The following is a 16,191-nucleotide window of genomic DNA, read 5'->3' on the forward strand; positions in this document are numbered from 1 at the left end:
CATGGTACATGTCTGAACTTAGTTTGAGAAAAGCTAAGGGATTGGTTAAGAGAGGAAATCTAATTTTACTTGTCCATTTAAATCCTTTGTAAACCCTCTTCACAATGGACTATCAACTTGAAACTGTTTAGGGTCATCAAAGACGTTACCATGATGAAGCATGTTAAGTTTGGCATTGAAATCTTWAAAAAATAAGGAAATGATTAACAATTAACTTTTTGGACTATGCAACGCTAATGCTTAAAATAATCATAAAGAAATCTCATGAACTAAAAGTCATATTCACTCCAAATGTGGTTTTTGGACTCATCACAATAGTCCCTAAAGAGTTGGAGAAAATAGTGTTGATGCATTCCAAGATGGCCACACTATAACAGTAGATGCATATTAGCACATATGCTAAGAAATACTTCAGAAATCTTATTCTCATGAACCATATGACCACATTTGGAACGTAGGCTCATGGTGCATGTCTTAACTTAGCTTGAGAAAAGCTATGGGATTAGTCAAAAGATGGCTGAGTTATTGACAAATCAGATTTTACGTGTCCATTTAACCCTTTACACTTGTGGGAATCAGCCTATATGGATAGGGCTAGATTGAAACTAACTGGTATCTCCAGGTGGCCACACACCTGTCCAAAATGTRCACAGTTCCTAAGTAATTTCAATGCACTTTTATGACTCATAAAGAGTCAACAACTATGTGGTGCTTTTTTGAGCTCTCCTAGCTGTGCCATTGAGGAACTAGGCCAAGCTCACTTGTAGTTGTTTTGTTTGGAACACAACCATTCAACCCCGCCCTCRGACAATTACTGTTTTTGTATACGTAATCCAAAAACGGTCCATTATAAATCACAGTCTGGGTCAGGTGGGCATCATTTGGATCCTGTTCTATTGCCAACATGACTAGCTAAGTTATAAAATATGATATATCAGTGTTATGCTTTCACAAAGAAAATTCAGGGAAACATGCATTTTGATGTGCATAGAAAGGAGACGTGTGCATTCAGGTGTGAGTACCGTGGCAAATTTTCTTCACAATAGACAAAYGGGGTAATTCTGTTCAGAACAACCAAGGGTATGATGCCATGTCATCTTGTAACTGTACATCAAACATAGTGATCATAAACATTGACACTGTATATGACATGAGTTTTATTATACGGAAATATTTCACTTGCTTGTATGACATCAAAGCGGTATTTATTATAATCCTCAATGTCTCAGTCCTTTTAATTTACAGCATTTTCCTCACTCAGAATTTATATATTTGCAAAAGTTGCCCAATTTAGCTGGAGGGATGGGGGCAACTTCCATCCCKCGTGTGAGGTGCTCAGAATGGCTGTCCGTCAAAACCAATACAGTGCTGTGAAGCACAGAGCTAGAGCTCTGATGTCATGTAAAGCATGTTACTGTACAGCCACTGCATTCCAATTTAGGCATTTATCAGTGCCCAAATCTGTAAATCCACTCCACAGTGGCCTATCAAATTGTCATCGCTATAATGGACGTCCCACACTGAATTTGGTGTTGATATCTCAAAAAACAAGGAAACTTTTAACAACTCATTCTTCACATATGTAATGCTAATGCTGAAAATCATCTCCAATCATCTTCTAATGAACCATATGTCAGATTCACTCCATATTTTGTATTTAGACTCATCATTGCTCGTAAAGATATTGTTCCTACATGATAGAGTGCTTGCTTTGTTATCCAACTAATCTTGTCCTTTCTGTCATCCTGTGAACCCCATTCATTGCTGCTCACAGTTATATTTTTAATTTAAAATCCTAAATCCTGTTCCTAAGTTTATCTCAATGATTGTAGGCATGGAGTGCCAAAAGTTCATAATTTTGAATACACAGTGGATGGGCAAATTTTGGCGTTGTRTTGAATATGTCACCCAAAATGGTGTGAGATGGTACCTGTGGGATATACAGTGGGGAGAACAAGTATTTAATACACTGCCAATTTTGCAGGTTTTCCTACTTACAAAGCATGTAGAGGTCTGTAATTTTTTATCATAGGTACACTTCAACTGTGAGAGACGGAATCTAAAACAAAAATCCAGAAAATCACATTCTATGATTTTTAAGTAATATTAATTTGCATTTTATTGCATGACATAAGTATTTGATACATCAGAAAAGCAGAACTTAATATTTGGTACAGAAACCTTTGTTTGCAATTACGAGATCATACGTTTCCTGTAGTTCTTGACCAGGTTTGCACACACTGCAGCAGGGATTTTGGCCCACTCCTCCATACAGACCTTCTCCAGATCCTTCAGGTTTCGGGGCTGTCGCTGGCCAATAGGGACTTTCAGCTCCCTCCAAGATTTTCTATTGGGTTCAGGTCTGGAGACTGGCTAGGCCACTCCAGGACCTTGAGATGCTTCTTACGGAGCCACTCCTTAGTTGCCCTGGCTGTGTGTTTCGGGTCGTTGTCATGCTGGAAGACCCAGCCACGACCCATCTTCAATGCTCTTACTGAGGGAAGGAGGTTGTTGGCCAAGATCTCGCGATACATGGCCCCATCCATCCTCCCCTCAATACGGTGCAGTCGTCCAGTCCCCTTTGCAGAAAAGCATCCCCAAAGAATTATGTTTCCACCTCCATGCTTCACGGTTGGGATGGTGTTCTTGGGGTTGTACTCATCCTTCTTCTTCCTCCAAACACGGTGAGTATTTTTGTCTCATCAGACCAACATGACCTTCTCCCATTCCTCCTCTGGATCATCCAGATGGTCATTGGCAAACTTCAGCGGGCCTGGACATGCGCTGGCTTGAGCAGGGGGACCTTGCGTGCGCTCCAGGATTTTAATCCATGATGGCGTGGTGTGTTACTAATGGTTTTCTTTGAGACTGTGGTCCCAGCTCTCTCTCAGGTCATTGACCAGGTCCTGCCGTGTAGTTCTGGGCTGATCCCTCACCTTCTTCCATGATCATTGATGCCCCACGAGGTGAGATCTTGCATGGAGCCCCAGACCGAGGGTGATTGACCGTCATCTTGAACTTCTTCCATTTTCTAATAATTGCGCCAACAGTTGTTGCCTTCTCACCAAGCTGCTTCCCTATTGTCCTGTAGCCCATCCCAGCTTTGTGCAGGTCTACAATTTTATCCCTGATGTCCTAACACAGCTCTCTGGTCTTGGCCATTGTGGAGAGGTGGGTCTGTTTGAGTGTGTGGACAGGTGTCTTTTATAACAGGTAACGAGTGGAGAACAGGAGGGCTTCTTAAAGAAAAACTAACAGGTCTGTAGAGCTGGAATTCTTACTGGTTGGTAGGTGATCAAATACTTATGTCATGCAATAAATGCAAATTAATTACTTTCTTACAATGTGATTTTCTGGATTTTTGTTTAGATTCTGTCTCTCACAGTTGAAGTGTACCTCTGATAAAAAATTACAGACCTCTACATGCTTTGTAAGTAGGAAAACCTGCAAAATCGGCAGTGTATCAAATACTTGTTCTCCCCACTGTGTATATATATATATATATATACACGCTCAAAAAAATAAGGGAACACTTAAACAACACAATGTAACTCCAAGTCAATCACACTTCTGTGAAATCAACCTGTCCACTTAGGAAGCAACACTGATTGACAATACATTTCACATGCTGTTTTGCAAATGGAATAGACAACAGGTGGAAATTATGGCAATTAGCAAGACACCCAATAAAGGAGGGGTTCTGCAGGTGGTGACCACAGACCATTCTCAGTTCCTATGCTTCCTGGCTGATGTTTTGGTCACTTTTGAATGCTGGCGGTGCTTTCACTCTAGTGGTAGCATGAGACGGAGTCTACAACCCACACAAGTGGCTCAGGTAGTGCAGCTCATCCAGGATGGCACATCAATGTGAGTTGTGGCAAGAAGGTTTGCTGTGTCTGTCAGCGTAGTGTCCAGAGCATGGAGGCGCTACCAGGAGACAGGCCAGTACATAGGAGACGTGGAGGAGGCCGTAGGAGGGCAACAACCCAGCAGCAGGACCGCTACCTCCGCCTTTGTGCAACGAGGAGCACTGCCAGAGCCCTGCAAAATGACCTCCAGCAGGCCACAAATGTGCATGTGTCTGCTCAAACGGTCAGAAACAGACTCCATGAGGGTGTATGAGGGCCCGACGTCCACAGGTGGGGGTTGTGCTTACAGCCCAACACCGTGCAGGACGTTTGGCATTTGCCAGAGAACACCAAGATTGGCAAATTCGCCACTTGGCGCCCTGTGCTCTTCACAGATGAAAGCAGGTTCACACTGAGCACATGTGACAGACGAGACAGAGTCTGGAGACGCGTGGAGAACGTTCTGCTGCCTGCAACATCCTCCAGCATGACCGGTTTGGCGGTGGGTCAGTCATGGTGGTGGGGTGGCATTTCTTTGGGGGCCGCACAGCCCTCCATGTGCTCGCCAGAGGTAGCCTGACTGCCATTAGGTACCGATATGAGATCCTCAGACCCCTTGTGAGACATATGCTGGTGCGGTTGGCCCTGGGTCCTCCTAATGCAAGACAATGCTAGACCTCATGTGGCTGGAGTGTGTCAGCAGTTCCTGCAAGAGGAAGGCATTGATGCTATGGACTGGCCCGCCCGTTCCCCAGACCTGAATCCAATTGAGCACATCTGGGACATCATGTCTCGCTCCATCCACCAACGCCACGTTGCACCACAGACTGTCCAGGAGTTGGCGGATGCTTTAGTCCAGGTCTGGGAGGAGATCCCTCAGGAGACCATCCGCCACCTCATCAGGAGCATGCCCAGGCCTGTAGGGAGGTCATACAGGCACGTGGAGGCCACACACATACTGAGCCTCATTTTGACTTGTTTTAAGGCCATTACATCAAAGTTGGATCAGCCTGTAGTGTGGTTTTCCACTTTAATTTTGAGTGTGACTCCAAATCCAGACCTCCATGGGTTGATAAATTTGATTTCCATTGATMATTTTTGTGTGATTTTGTTGTCAGCACATTCAACTATGTAAAGAAAAAAGTATTTAATAAGAATATTTCATTCATTCAGATCTAGGATGTGTTATTTTAGTGTTCCCTTTATTATTTTGAGCAGTGTATATTGGGCCAATCTCAGGCTTGTAAGTATCTAAAGAAATGGGCATTTGGAAAATTGAATGTATTTGAAAGAAATTAAAATAATGCAAAGGTGCCWTCTTTATAGAGGTCACTGAGTGATTTCACACCATTTTGTCTCCATATATCAAAAGCTTTGTCTGCAAGGGATGGTGGAAATAGCCTACAAACAAAAGGTGAGTAGGCAAGAATATCACTAATATCTAGGTTCAGCCTTAGGTTATTCCATATCTTGAGAGTTTGTCTGACCAGGTAATCTTTACTGAAGGTAGCAAATGGAGCTGGTAGGGGAGAGCATACGATAGCTCTTAAAGATGTGGCCATACAGGATTTGGATTGTATAATTGACCCTGGAGTTAAAGTCAAGAGGCTGAATCCAAAACATGAAAGTGAGGGAGCCCCAAACCCCCTAGTTCTTTTAGATTTTGCAGTATGGCTTTACGGATTTGTGGCTTTTATTATTCCATATAAACTATGAGATCATTGTGTCCAGCACCTTTAAAGTTTTAGGTACAGCAATGAGGTAAACACCGGTAAAGACTGTACTTTCACTCTCAAATGATCCCTGGAATGTTACTAGGGTCAGATTCTTCTGCATGTGCGTGATAAGTTGAATTACTCCTATTTAACATGATCTATGTATTCATCGTCTGGAGCCAAGTAACTACCAGGTGCATTGAGAACGMTGTCACAGTGTCAAATTTATCCAGTAAGTAACTTTATCCAGTGAGTATGGAAACTCTCCTTAGAGAGGTTCACCTGCACCGTAAATTCATGACTCAGGAGAGCTATAGCTCAAAACCAGTTGCAATAATAGCTTTGTCTGTTGTCCATCAGTTGATCAGATTTGAAAGTATTTGCATCAAATGGCACTGATCAGAACAATGAATTCTGTGAACGAGAAATATTAGAAATTGTCATTTATATTTTAGGTCTTGCTTTAGATATTGCCGTTGTTGTAGCAATAGTTTATGTACGAGGACATTTTATGAGAGCCCTAATCTCTCATGAACAGATGCAATCACGTAATATTTTAGTTATGGGTGTCTGAGATTGAGAGCCCTAGCTACTGCACAAGACCATTCCTCTACAGTAGCAATTTAGTTTCTATTTAATGTTTCCCAGTTTGTATATTTATGACCTACTTTATTGCAACATATTATGCAGCAAAAATCACACTGATAATGTCATGGATTGGGTTGAAAATATATGAAGTAGATAAAGGTGTCCACTCCACCCTCAGAATCCAGCCTCTGGTATGACACATTCTCATATTCTCAGTATCTCTTTACCCAAGTATTACTGGTACTACCTGTATTCTTTGAATTTCAACCTCAACTCCATGGAACGCATAAAATAATAAATACATTTAATGTACAAACTAAACTTACAATTCTGTATCATATTTAATATATGTGCATGGTTCATGCTGTTTTAAACCGACACCTCTCTTACACTCAAGTGTTTGACTCCTTGTTTTCACTCATTAGATTGAATCAGGCTACAAGTTACATCAAGCCATGACGTTTGAATGCGACTCATTTTCTCCAAAGCATTTCCTTAATAGATGTTGCTACTTATGTTTGTTCCCTTAATTATGGTGTTGTATTGTAGTCCACATATGCCTTAATTATAAAGTTCAGGGGCCAAATCACCAACTTATGTTGTAGAGATGTCTCTCTTTGAAAGACATTTATAGCCACATAATACTGAAAAGTGGAAATGCTATGTTAGCTGTTTGAATTATGTAATCAAATGATGAAATGTTCTCAGATAAATGACTAGTTGAGAATGAAACAGCATGACAACATTCTCATGTCCTCCCAATCTGTGAATGGACTGCAAGATCAGAAGTGTATCTACAGTAGTCTGTAAAAATGTTCTCAGCTTTCTAACAATGCAAGTAAAGCCATGTCCTAGATTGGAAATAATAAAATCATTCATGTTTTGTCTGTATCTCCTGTGATGTATTTCAGGCATYGTTCTAGAGCACTTTGATCAAGTCAAAGCCAGTACTGCTTCCTCAATAACCAGGGTAGGCCGTCATTGTAAATAAGAATTTGTTCTCAACTGACTTGCCTAGTTAAATAAAGGTTAAATAAATAAATAGCACTAGGATCTTATCACCCCCCATTGCAATTATCACTTACAATGATATTCCCTATACACACCTTCCTATTATTAAGCCAGCTATCATACAGTAAGCCTATTATTTAAATATAGATGCATATCACCCCATAAGTAATCATGAAGCTTGTGGGGATTGTCATGTCACAAATCCTAGATGATTTCTTCCTCTGTTCTTATATGCTAATCTTCCCTGGTATGTGACCAAACTATCACCTGGGGGAACACTCTTTTCACCCCAGACTGATCCATGGGTTATAAAAAATGATGGCTCTGAAGATGAAAAAAAATCTACAGGATTGGAAAACATGCCAATATTATTTATGACGCTTATGAGGACACACTAGCACACCTGAACAACTATCAAAGGTCATGTGAAAAGATGAGATTTTATCATTCATTTCACCATTATCATCTGAGAGGAAGGCTGATTTGAGGTTATGCATTTCATCAATTCCATTTAGATAAATATCACTAAAGAGAGCCTTTACAATTTTACATATTTTGTAATCTGATACAAATATATAGTAAATCAAATTAGTTTTAATCTAAATCCATTTCAGCCCTGGGTTCCTAGAATATGCAATAAGTGGATTGATTATGTGTGCCCTGGTCAAAAAAAGTGATTTAGAATGAAATAATTTAAATGTGTGTTCGACGAGGAAGAGTGTTGTATTACGATTGAGGGTGTGGTAAGAGGAACTCCATCAGTGTTCTGCTTTTGTTGTGCGCCTTATAGTGATAAAAAACAACTACACAGTTTCCACTTGTTTATTCCAGTTGATTTACCATATGGGAGAAAATATATTACTAGAGAATTAACAAAAACAACGTCAAAATATTCATTATTGGAAATGGGTGAAAAATCTATTATTGACATTTTATGTCATCATACTGGACAACTACCCAGTCTTCAAAAGAATCAGTAGAATAATTGTTGTTTTCTGTGACAGCCATAGACATAATGGCTATGTGGCACACACTAAGTTTAGAATCAGATGCAGGTTGATACATTCATTAAAAATCATAGTTCAGCCCAAAGCCAACAGGCAGAGAAATATGCATTTAGTCTAAGTGTTGTGTAAACTTTTGGGTGGTGACGTTTATCTCTTCTCTCTAGGCTTCCCTACAGTGGGCGTTCAGAAAATGCTGTGTAGCTTTTCACACGTGCAAAGAAGAAAGATGCATACATCTGGTCCAAGTCGAAGGCAGTGACAACCGTTTCTCCGGTGGATCTAAAAAATAAAAATAAAAAACATTTATGCTGCTTTAGGAGATGGATACACCTGAGAACTCAATGAAAAGTTACATTTCCAATCACTTTTCTCTCTTGCAATGACATTCATTGAATGAGTGGTGTCAAATCAAAACCTTAACTTCCCAGTGTATTACCTGTAGTTGATGTGGCAGGAATGGTGAATCCAATTCAGCTTGTTGAAGCTCTGGCGCCCGCCAGACGACAGCTGCAGTCCCACGTGAAAGCTGTGCTCCGTCTCGGGCGCCGCTGGGTTCCGCCGGCAAAACCGAGAGTTTCTCTGGTACTCTGCCACCTTCTGTCAAGAGAGAACACGCACACAGGGATCCGGACAGTCAGAACTGGACAGCCAAAGCACTCTTCAATTATCTGTGAACAATGACATGAGTCCAAAAAGTATTTTATCCTATCCTGTGTCCTGCACTGCACCAGTTAATAGGTAAGGAAACAGACTATCTTGTTGGGTTTAAGGTATAACAGGAAAACAAACGGGCCTCCCAAGTGGCCTAAGGCACTGCATCGCTAGCTGTGCCACTAGAGATCCTGGTTCGAGTCCAGGCTCTGTCGCAGCCGGCCGCGACCGGAAGACCCATGGAGCGGTGCACAATTGGCTCAGCGTCGTCCGGGTTAGAGGAGGGTTTGGCCCGCAGGGATGTTCTTGTCCCATTGCGACTCCTGTGGCAGGCCTGGCGCAATACACGCTGACACGGTTACCAGGTGTACGGTGTTTCCTGTAACACATTGGTGCGGCTGGCTTCCTGGTTAAGCTGGGTTGTGTTTCGGAGGACACRCGGTTCTCAACTGTCGCCTCTCCCGAGTCCGTATGGGAGTTGCAGCGATGGGACAAGACTAACTACCAATTGGATAMCACGAAATTGGGGAGAAAAAGGGGTAAACAAATAACAGGAAAACAAAATATGCAAATACCTTCCCACGTCAATGAATCCCTGTCCAATGCTGTAACTTCTCTCACTCACCTCTTCTTTTCTCTTGGAGACAACAACAAAGACTTTGGTTTGATTGTCTGTGTCCTGTGACAGACGGTAATGACCACACATAATGGACTCCACCCTGTGTAGAGGGAAAAGGAAAGCCATGAATGTTACAAATCCAACTGTTGTGATCATCTAAAAACACATTATTACCCTCAAATGTGTTACTCCAGACTTGGATGCCAGTGTATGTTGCATTTTAAATACCTGGTGTTCCTGCTACGCAGACGAGGAACGGTGACCAGTGGGTCCTCAGGCGTGGTCAGCATCATGACTTGGCCATCAGGGAAGAAACGCAGATATCTGGGGACACAAACATTATAGCTAGTCTTGTCCGACTGTACAGTCATTAGCATGTCATAACAAGGACACTAGTGACTGACTGAAGCACTGACCTGTAATACTCCACCTGGTGCCAAGCCCTGTAGAATCCATCAAGGGACTCCTCTCCCTGACGAATGTATGCCGTTTTGCTGATGTAAACACCTGCAAAATCAACATTGAATTGACCAAACAAAACAAGCATCTGATAAAATGGGACCAATCTAGTTTTAGCTATGCAACCTTTGCTAGACATGCCAATTGTGCATTGGTATTGAGAAAATKGAGAAGTATATGAAACAAATCCACATATGTTAGAAGGGTTTTTCTTTCTCTAAGGATGATAAATAAGTAATATTCCTTAGTGTTTACCATCAAAGCGCACACGTGGCCTCTCAAGAAACATCTCCCTCCAGGAGTTGAAGGGTACCAGTTTGGTACAGCTCCGGCCCCACACTCTTAGACAGGCCGAACGCCAWATTTCTGGGTCCCTGAGGAGAAATCAACACCAAGGGCATAACAATCTGTTTCATTTAAAAAAAAACAATACATCATTCAGGAGCCTGTTTGATACAGTGTATGGACAGTGTTTCACAGCACTAGAAAGTTTAGCATGAATTAAAATGAATCAAAACCATGTTTGTGGCAAGTACATTTAAAATGTGTTGGATTTGTAATGACTGGTCTGACCTAGCACAAATGTAGAAGCCTCTACAGACTAGGGAGAGCTGCTCCAGGGCACGCAGGTCCAGATCACTAGACACAACCCAACGGAATATGTATATCAAGACCTCTGGAGGCAGTGCTGTGGACAGAAACCCAAAGGAACAGACTGACAGTGAGAGAGATTATGTAATGTATAGAAGTCCATCAAAGTTTGTGTAAAGGTAAACCAGACAGAAAATCCAGTATACTAATTGAGTACTGCAAATCCAATATTCTCCCAGACAGTGGTTCATTGAGTGGTTTATTGAGAGGTTCCAATCCTGACCAAGATCCCAGTGGGATTGAAACATTGTATGCGGGAGCATCTTAATAAACCACTGTGGTAGCATGAGAGTTGCCAACATAACTTTTTTAATGTTATTTGATGTGGGGATTTTTCCTTTCTAACTATTGCAGAAACTCTACCTGAAATGTGCATCTGAGTCATCTCCACCTCAGGAACACATATCTTCAGAGAGTTGTCTTGCAGAGTGAGCTGTTGATGGAAGTAGGCCAGTAGATCCTCTATTTCACCATCCATGTCATTCTCATTGCTAGGAAACAGATATGCAGTATCATTCACATGGTAGAACTTGTATGGAAAAGAGGCATGACACTTTCAGTATGTAGTCGTCATTGTAGTGTTACTGTATACCAACATATTAAGACTTACCCACCATCTGGATCAGGAGAACGACTGTAGTTGATTTTAAACTCAATGTCAGGCACAATCTGCATTGCCCTGCGATAGTACTTAATTGCTGCAAATTTGGGAGGGGAAGAAGTTTAGCTTTTACTTTGTGTAAAACCATTATTCCCAATCCCAACTATAGCCACACAATAATCCCATTCAAATCATGGTACCAATATTAACATTTGAAATCGTAATTACTTTTAAAATCATACTTTAAGATGATTTAAACATGATGTGCAAAAAAATCTAAATGGTACCATGACTTGAATGAGATATGCTACAAATGCAAAAATATTAGCATTTGGAAACAGTTGCGGTCATACCTTGTCCGTAGACTGCTTACTGATTAAGGAAACCAATGTGTCATTTTGTAATTTGGGTGAACGATACATTTAATGGTCAATAATTTTGACCATAAAATACAAATTTAATTTTGTGAAGCATATCTTGTCTCAAAGACATACCTTCATAAACAGCTCCATTTTCTTCTTCCTCAACAGCTTTTAGGAACAACTCTCTGGCCTAAGACAAAGAAACAAACGTTGAGAACGATMGTGAAGATGATGCTGATAGCAGGCAGTAAAATCTGGTGTAAAACTAATATTCTATATGACAGTAAAAATATAAAACTCAACATGCAACAATTTCAAAGATTTTACTGCGTTACAGATCATAAGGAAATCAGTCAATTTAAATAAATTMATTGGGCCCTAATCTATGGATTTCACAAGACTGGGAATACAGATATGAATCTGTTGGTCACATAACTTTTAAAAAGGTAGGGGTGTGGATCAGAAAACCAGTCAGTATCTGGTGTGACTATCATTTGCCTCATGCATTGCGACATCTCCTTTGCATAGAGTTGATCAGGCTGTTGATTGTGGCCTTTGGAATGTTGTCCCACTCCTTTTCATTGCTGGATATTGGCGGGAACTGGAACACGCTGTCGTACACGTCGATCCAGAGCATCCCAAACACGCTTAATGTGTGATATGTCTGGTGAGTATGCAGGCCATGGAAGAATTGGGACATTTTCAGCTTCTAGGAATTGTGTACAGATCCTTGGGACATGGGRCCGTGATTTATCATGCTGAAACATGAGGTGATGGCGACGGATGAATGGCACGACAATGGGCCTCAGGACCGCATCACGGTATCTCTGTGCATTCAAATTGCCATCGATAAAATGTATYGGGATTCATCTGTAAAGAGCACACTTCTTCAGTGTGCCAGTGGCCATTGAAGCTGAGCATTTGCCCATTGAAGTCAGTGACAACGGCACACTTCAGTCAGGTCAAGCCCCTGGTGAGGACTACGAGCACGCATATGAGCTTCCCTGAGACGGGTTCTGACAGTTTGTGCAGAAATTCTTCAGTTGTGCAAACCCACAGTTTCATCAGCTGTCTGGGTGGCTGGTCTCAGATGATCCTGAAGGTGAAGAAGCCGGATATGGAGGTCCTGGGCTGGCGTGGTTACACGTGGTCTGCGGTTGTGAGGCCAGTTGGACGTACTGCCAAATTCTCTAAAACTACGCTGGAGGCGGCTTATGGTCAAGAAATTAACATAAAATTATCCGGGAACAGCTCTGGTGGACATTCTTGCAATCAGCATGCTAATTACATGCTCCCTCAAAACTTGAGACATTTGTGGCATTGTGTTGTGTGACAAAGCTGCACATTTTAGAGTGGCCTTTTATTGTCCCCAGCACCTGTGTAAAGATCATGCTGTTTACTCAGCTTTTTGATATGCCACACCTGTCAGGTGGATGAATTATCTTGGCAAAGGAGAAATGCTCACGAACAGGGATGTAAACAAATTTATGCACAAAATTTTAGAGAAATACACTTGGTGCATATGAAACATTTCTGGGATCTTTTATTTCAGCTCATGATTGGACCAACACTTTACATGTTGCATTTATATTTTTGTTCAGTGTAAATGGCTCTAACAAAACAGCTTACTTTTTCCTCCCGGGCCAGTTCCTGTTTTCTTCTCAAGTCTGCAGCTCTTGACGACAGTCCTCTGTTCCCCCCATTGGACCCAGAGTTGGGCTTCAGTTCAGACATCCATTGGGCCCTGAACACATTGAGCTCCACCTAGTCACATGAACAACGGTGTATAAGTGATTGACATTAAGGGTTTCCCTAAGTGAACTGAGCAGTCTTACAAGATTAGCATGCTCTGAGGTTGCCCCATTGGGCAGGTGATTTAAAAATATATATAGAATACTGCAAWGAATTCCAGTAGCCTAAAACTGATATTTCTGGTTCCTCCCCATTGTTTAAGTGGAAGACAGACTATTTATGGCAGTCTGGCAAGTTGAGCCTGCTCTGAGAATGTTTTTACTGATCACTAAATAAAAAATWATTCCAGTACTGATCTTTCTGATTCCTCCCCTATTTGCAGGTGAAAGGCAGGCAATATAATATGGCAATTCTGTGTGTAAATAGCTAATTGATCATAATCTTCGGGCAACCAAAAAAAATACTCATGACAAGTGCATTTCAGACTTTAATGTCAATCCCTGTGTACACACATAAAATGCAATAATCCTCAATCTTGTAAACTTTGTTCATAACTGTGTGTATAGGTACGCTATCATGGCAAAAAAAAAATGCCAATATGGATTTCTATTAAACTCTTCATTATCACTCAGAGTGGTCCTGAGACAATTGTTTAGACCTTTGTATAGGCCATCTTACTTGGAGGTTTGAGTCATCAGTATCTTCATTATCTCCCTCATGATCTTCTACAATGCCACGAGAATTGATAATGCTTTCAGCCTGCAGAACAAAAAAAATAAACGTATTGTAAAAAAAATAATAATAATATAGGCCTAAACATGGCAGAGAATCACAAACGTGGAGTGTCTGGCTGTCTTAACAAATAGGGCTTAAATCATCAATATCGATACCCATTCTCCCAAATACAAGCTGTGTTTATGGAAGTGAAGCGGCTAATTAGACAAGACAGACAAACCACACCCAACCAATATTCAAGGAAGGAAAAAGTGATCAGTGTTTAAGTTACTTTGAGGTGTGAGCATGCAACAAAAAAAGTGCACAAGTTAGCTGCAACACTATTATTCAAACAAATTTGGCACCACAATAGCTAGCTAGCAAACAAGCACCCTTTCTTGGCTTCACCTATTCCCAACATGGCACTAGCTAGTTGACGTTACCTAAACAATTGCCAACTAAACTCAACTCCACGATTTATGATGGATTTGAGCAGCGACTTGTGCGGCGGACTGGAGTTTCTATGTCACATAAAAGTGATCAAAAACGATGTATATCCGCACGAAATATAATTCATTTACACAGAGGACAATGTCATGTGTAAATGCAGGCTATTATTCGGTTGCTGAAATCCGTCGTTTAAAAAAAAWWWTATTAAAAAGTATCTGACGTCGGAGCTCCAGTCCGCCCAGACTAGTTGCCCTCAACTCCATCGTAAATCGTGGAGATGGCTACTTAWAGAAGCAATCAGGGTTTAGCATGCCATTGCCATGTTTTATTTGTCAAACAGTTAGCTAGTTTGTATATTMATCTGTTGACACCTGGCCATTTTAATTTACCAATACATTAACTATCGCTAGCTGACTAGCGAGTTAGTTCGTATCCTTCGTGCTTACGAGACAGGTCATGCAACCACCAGCAAAGCAGTAGGCGTTAGTGACCATACTTGCTGGCTAGCTACGTTAGCCTAGCTAGCTAGATAACAACTGCCTATGTGCAAGGCTTAGCCATAGCAAACGACATTGAGCTACCATTGTGGTCTTCTGTTGTCCGTAAACGTATTCAGATGAGGGTCTACAGATCACGGTCAGAAAAACGGACAACACATCGGGGAAATTTGAGAGATCGCAGAAATGCAGCCATTTCGACGACTTGCCTCGAACAGCTGAGTACTTATACCACGTTCAAAACGACTGGGAACTCGGAAATCTCCGACTTCACTGCGTTAAATACAACTGGGAACTCTGGGGAAAAACGAACTCCGACTGTGAAAAATAGTTTTGAACGGTCACGCAACTCGGAATTCCAAGTCGGAAACTCGGGCATCTTTGTTTTACTCAGAGCTGAARATCACTGACGTCATGATTTGACATCGTTCTTTTCCGATTTCCCAGTTGTCTTGAAAGCACCAAGTGTAGAGCATTAAGGGGGGGCCCCCTCCGGAGCAGCATCTGGCAGAACGCCCAGAATATGTTATTTAAATTAAAATAGAGACGGAGTCAGTCACATGTGGGATCCAATCCAATTATTAATGTGTATGTAGGTTTAGATAGCAGTATATACGGCTCTATGTAAGGAACGCCCTTTTTAGACCTCACTTCAGACCGGTACTTAATGCATCTAAGTTTGACTGTGACCTATCCAGYTTGCTGACAATAAAGAGTGATTCATTTAATATTGACTTTGAGTGTGCAGTGAAAGAATTTCCACAACAATTGGCATCTTCCAGGCTGTATCACAACCGGCCGTGATTGGGAGTCCCATAGGGCGGCGCCRGGTTAGGGTTTGGCCGGGGTAGGCCGTCATTGTAAATAAGAATTAGTTCTTAACTGACTTGCCTAGTTAAATAAAAAAATGTGATGATGGGCACCAATCAGAGAATGTTAGAGAACTATTCTTTGTAACTGACACATTGACTGTACCGGTAYCCCCTGTATATAGCCCCGCTATTGTCATTTACTGCTGCTCTTTAATTATTTGTTTTTATTAACTCTTAATTTGGGGGGGATTTTCTTCAAACTGAATTGTTGGTTAAGGGCTTGTAAGTAAACATTTCACTGTAAGGTCTACACCTGTTGTATTCGGCGCATGTGATTTTTTTTGTTGTTGATTTGATTTAGTGTTGCTGTCCGTAGCAGGCACCTTTGAAAGGAGTGATTACTGGGGTGGAGTTAAGTGTTGAGGTGGAGCAACTGAAATGGAAGATTCGCTGTGTCTGTGAAGCCTGCCGTTTGGTGTGACGCAGAACCTGTGGCGAACCTGGTAAAACTGAG

The 16,191-nt window shown here is 41.4% G+C and overlaps 1 protein-coding gene across 1 annotated transcript; it reads right to left on the reverse strand.

The window, feature by feature from the left end:
- Positions 1–7,970: 7,970 nt before the first annotated feature.
- Positions 7,971–15,290, reverse strand: LOC111978267 (F-box only protein 9). Its single transcript, XM_024008233.2, has 13 exons — positions 14,950–15,290; positions 13,883–13,963; positions 13,142–13,276; positions 11,645–11,702; positions 11,160–11,247; positions 10,913–11,040; positions 10,472–10,586; positions 10,154–10,272; positions 9,856–9,946; positions 9,668–9,763; positions 9,446–9,539; positions 8,606–8,766; positions 7,971–8,448 (listed from the first exon to the last, which is right to left on the reverse strand). The coding sequence occupies exons 1-13, from the start codon at positions 14,950–14,952 to the stop codon at positions 8,340–8,342; spliced, it is 1,278 nt and encodes a 425-aa protein (XP_023864001.1). The 5' UTR covers positions 14,953–15,290; the 3' UTR covers positions 7,971–8,339.
- Between the last annotated feature and the right edge of the window lie 901 nt (positions 15,291–16,191).

This window comes from Salvelinus sp. IW2-2015, linkage group LG18 (genome assembly GCF_002910315.2).
Source record: "Salvelinus sp. IW2-2015 linkage group LG18, ASM291031v2, whole genome shotgun sequence".
NCBI classification, from domain to species: Eukaryota; Metazoa; Chordata; class Actinopteri; order Salmoniformes; family Salmonidae; genus Salvelinus; species Salvelinus sp. IW2-2015.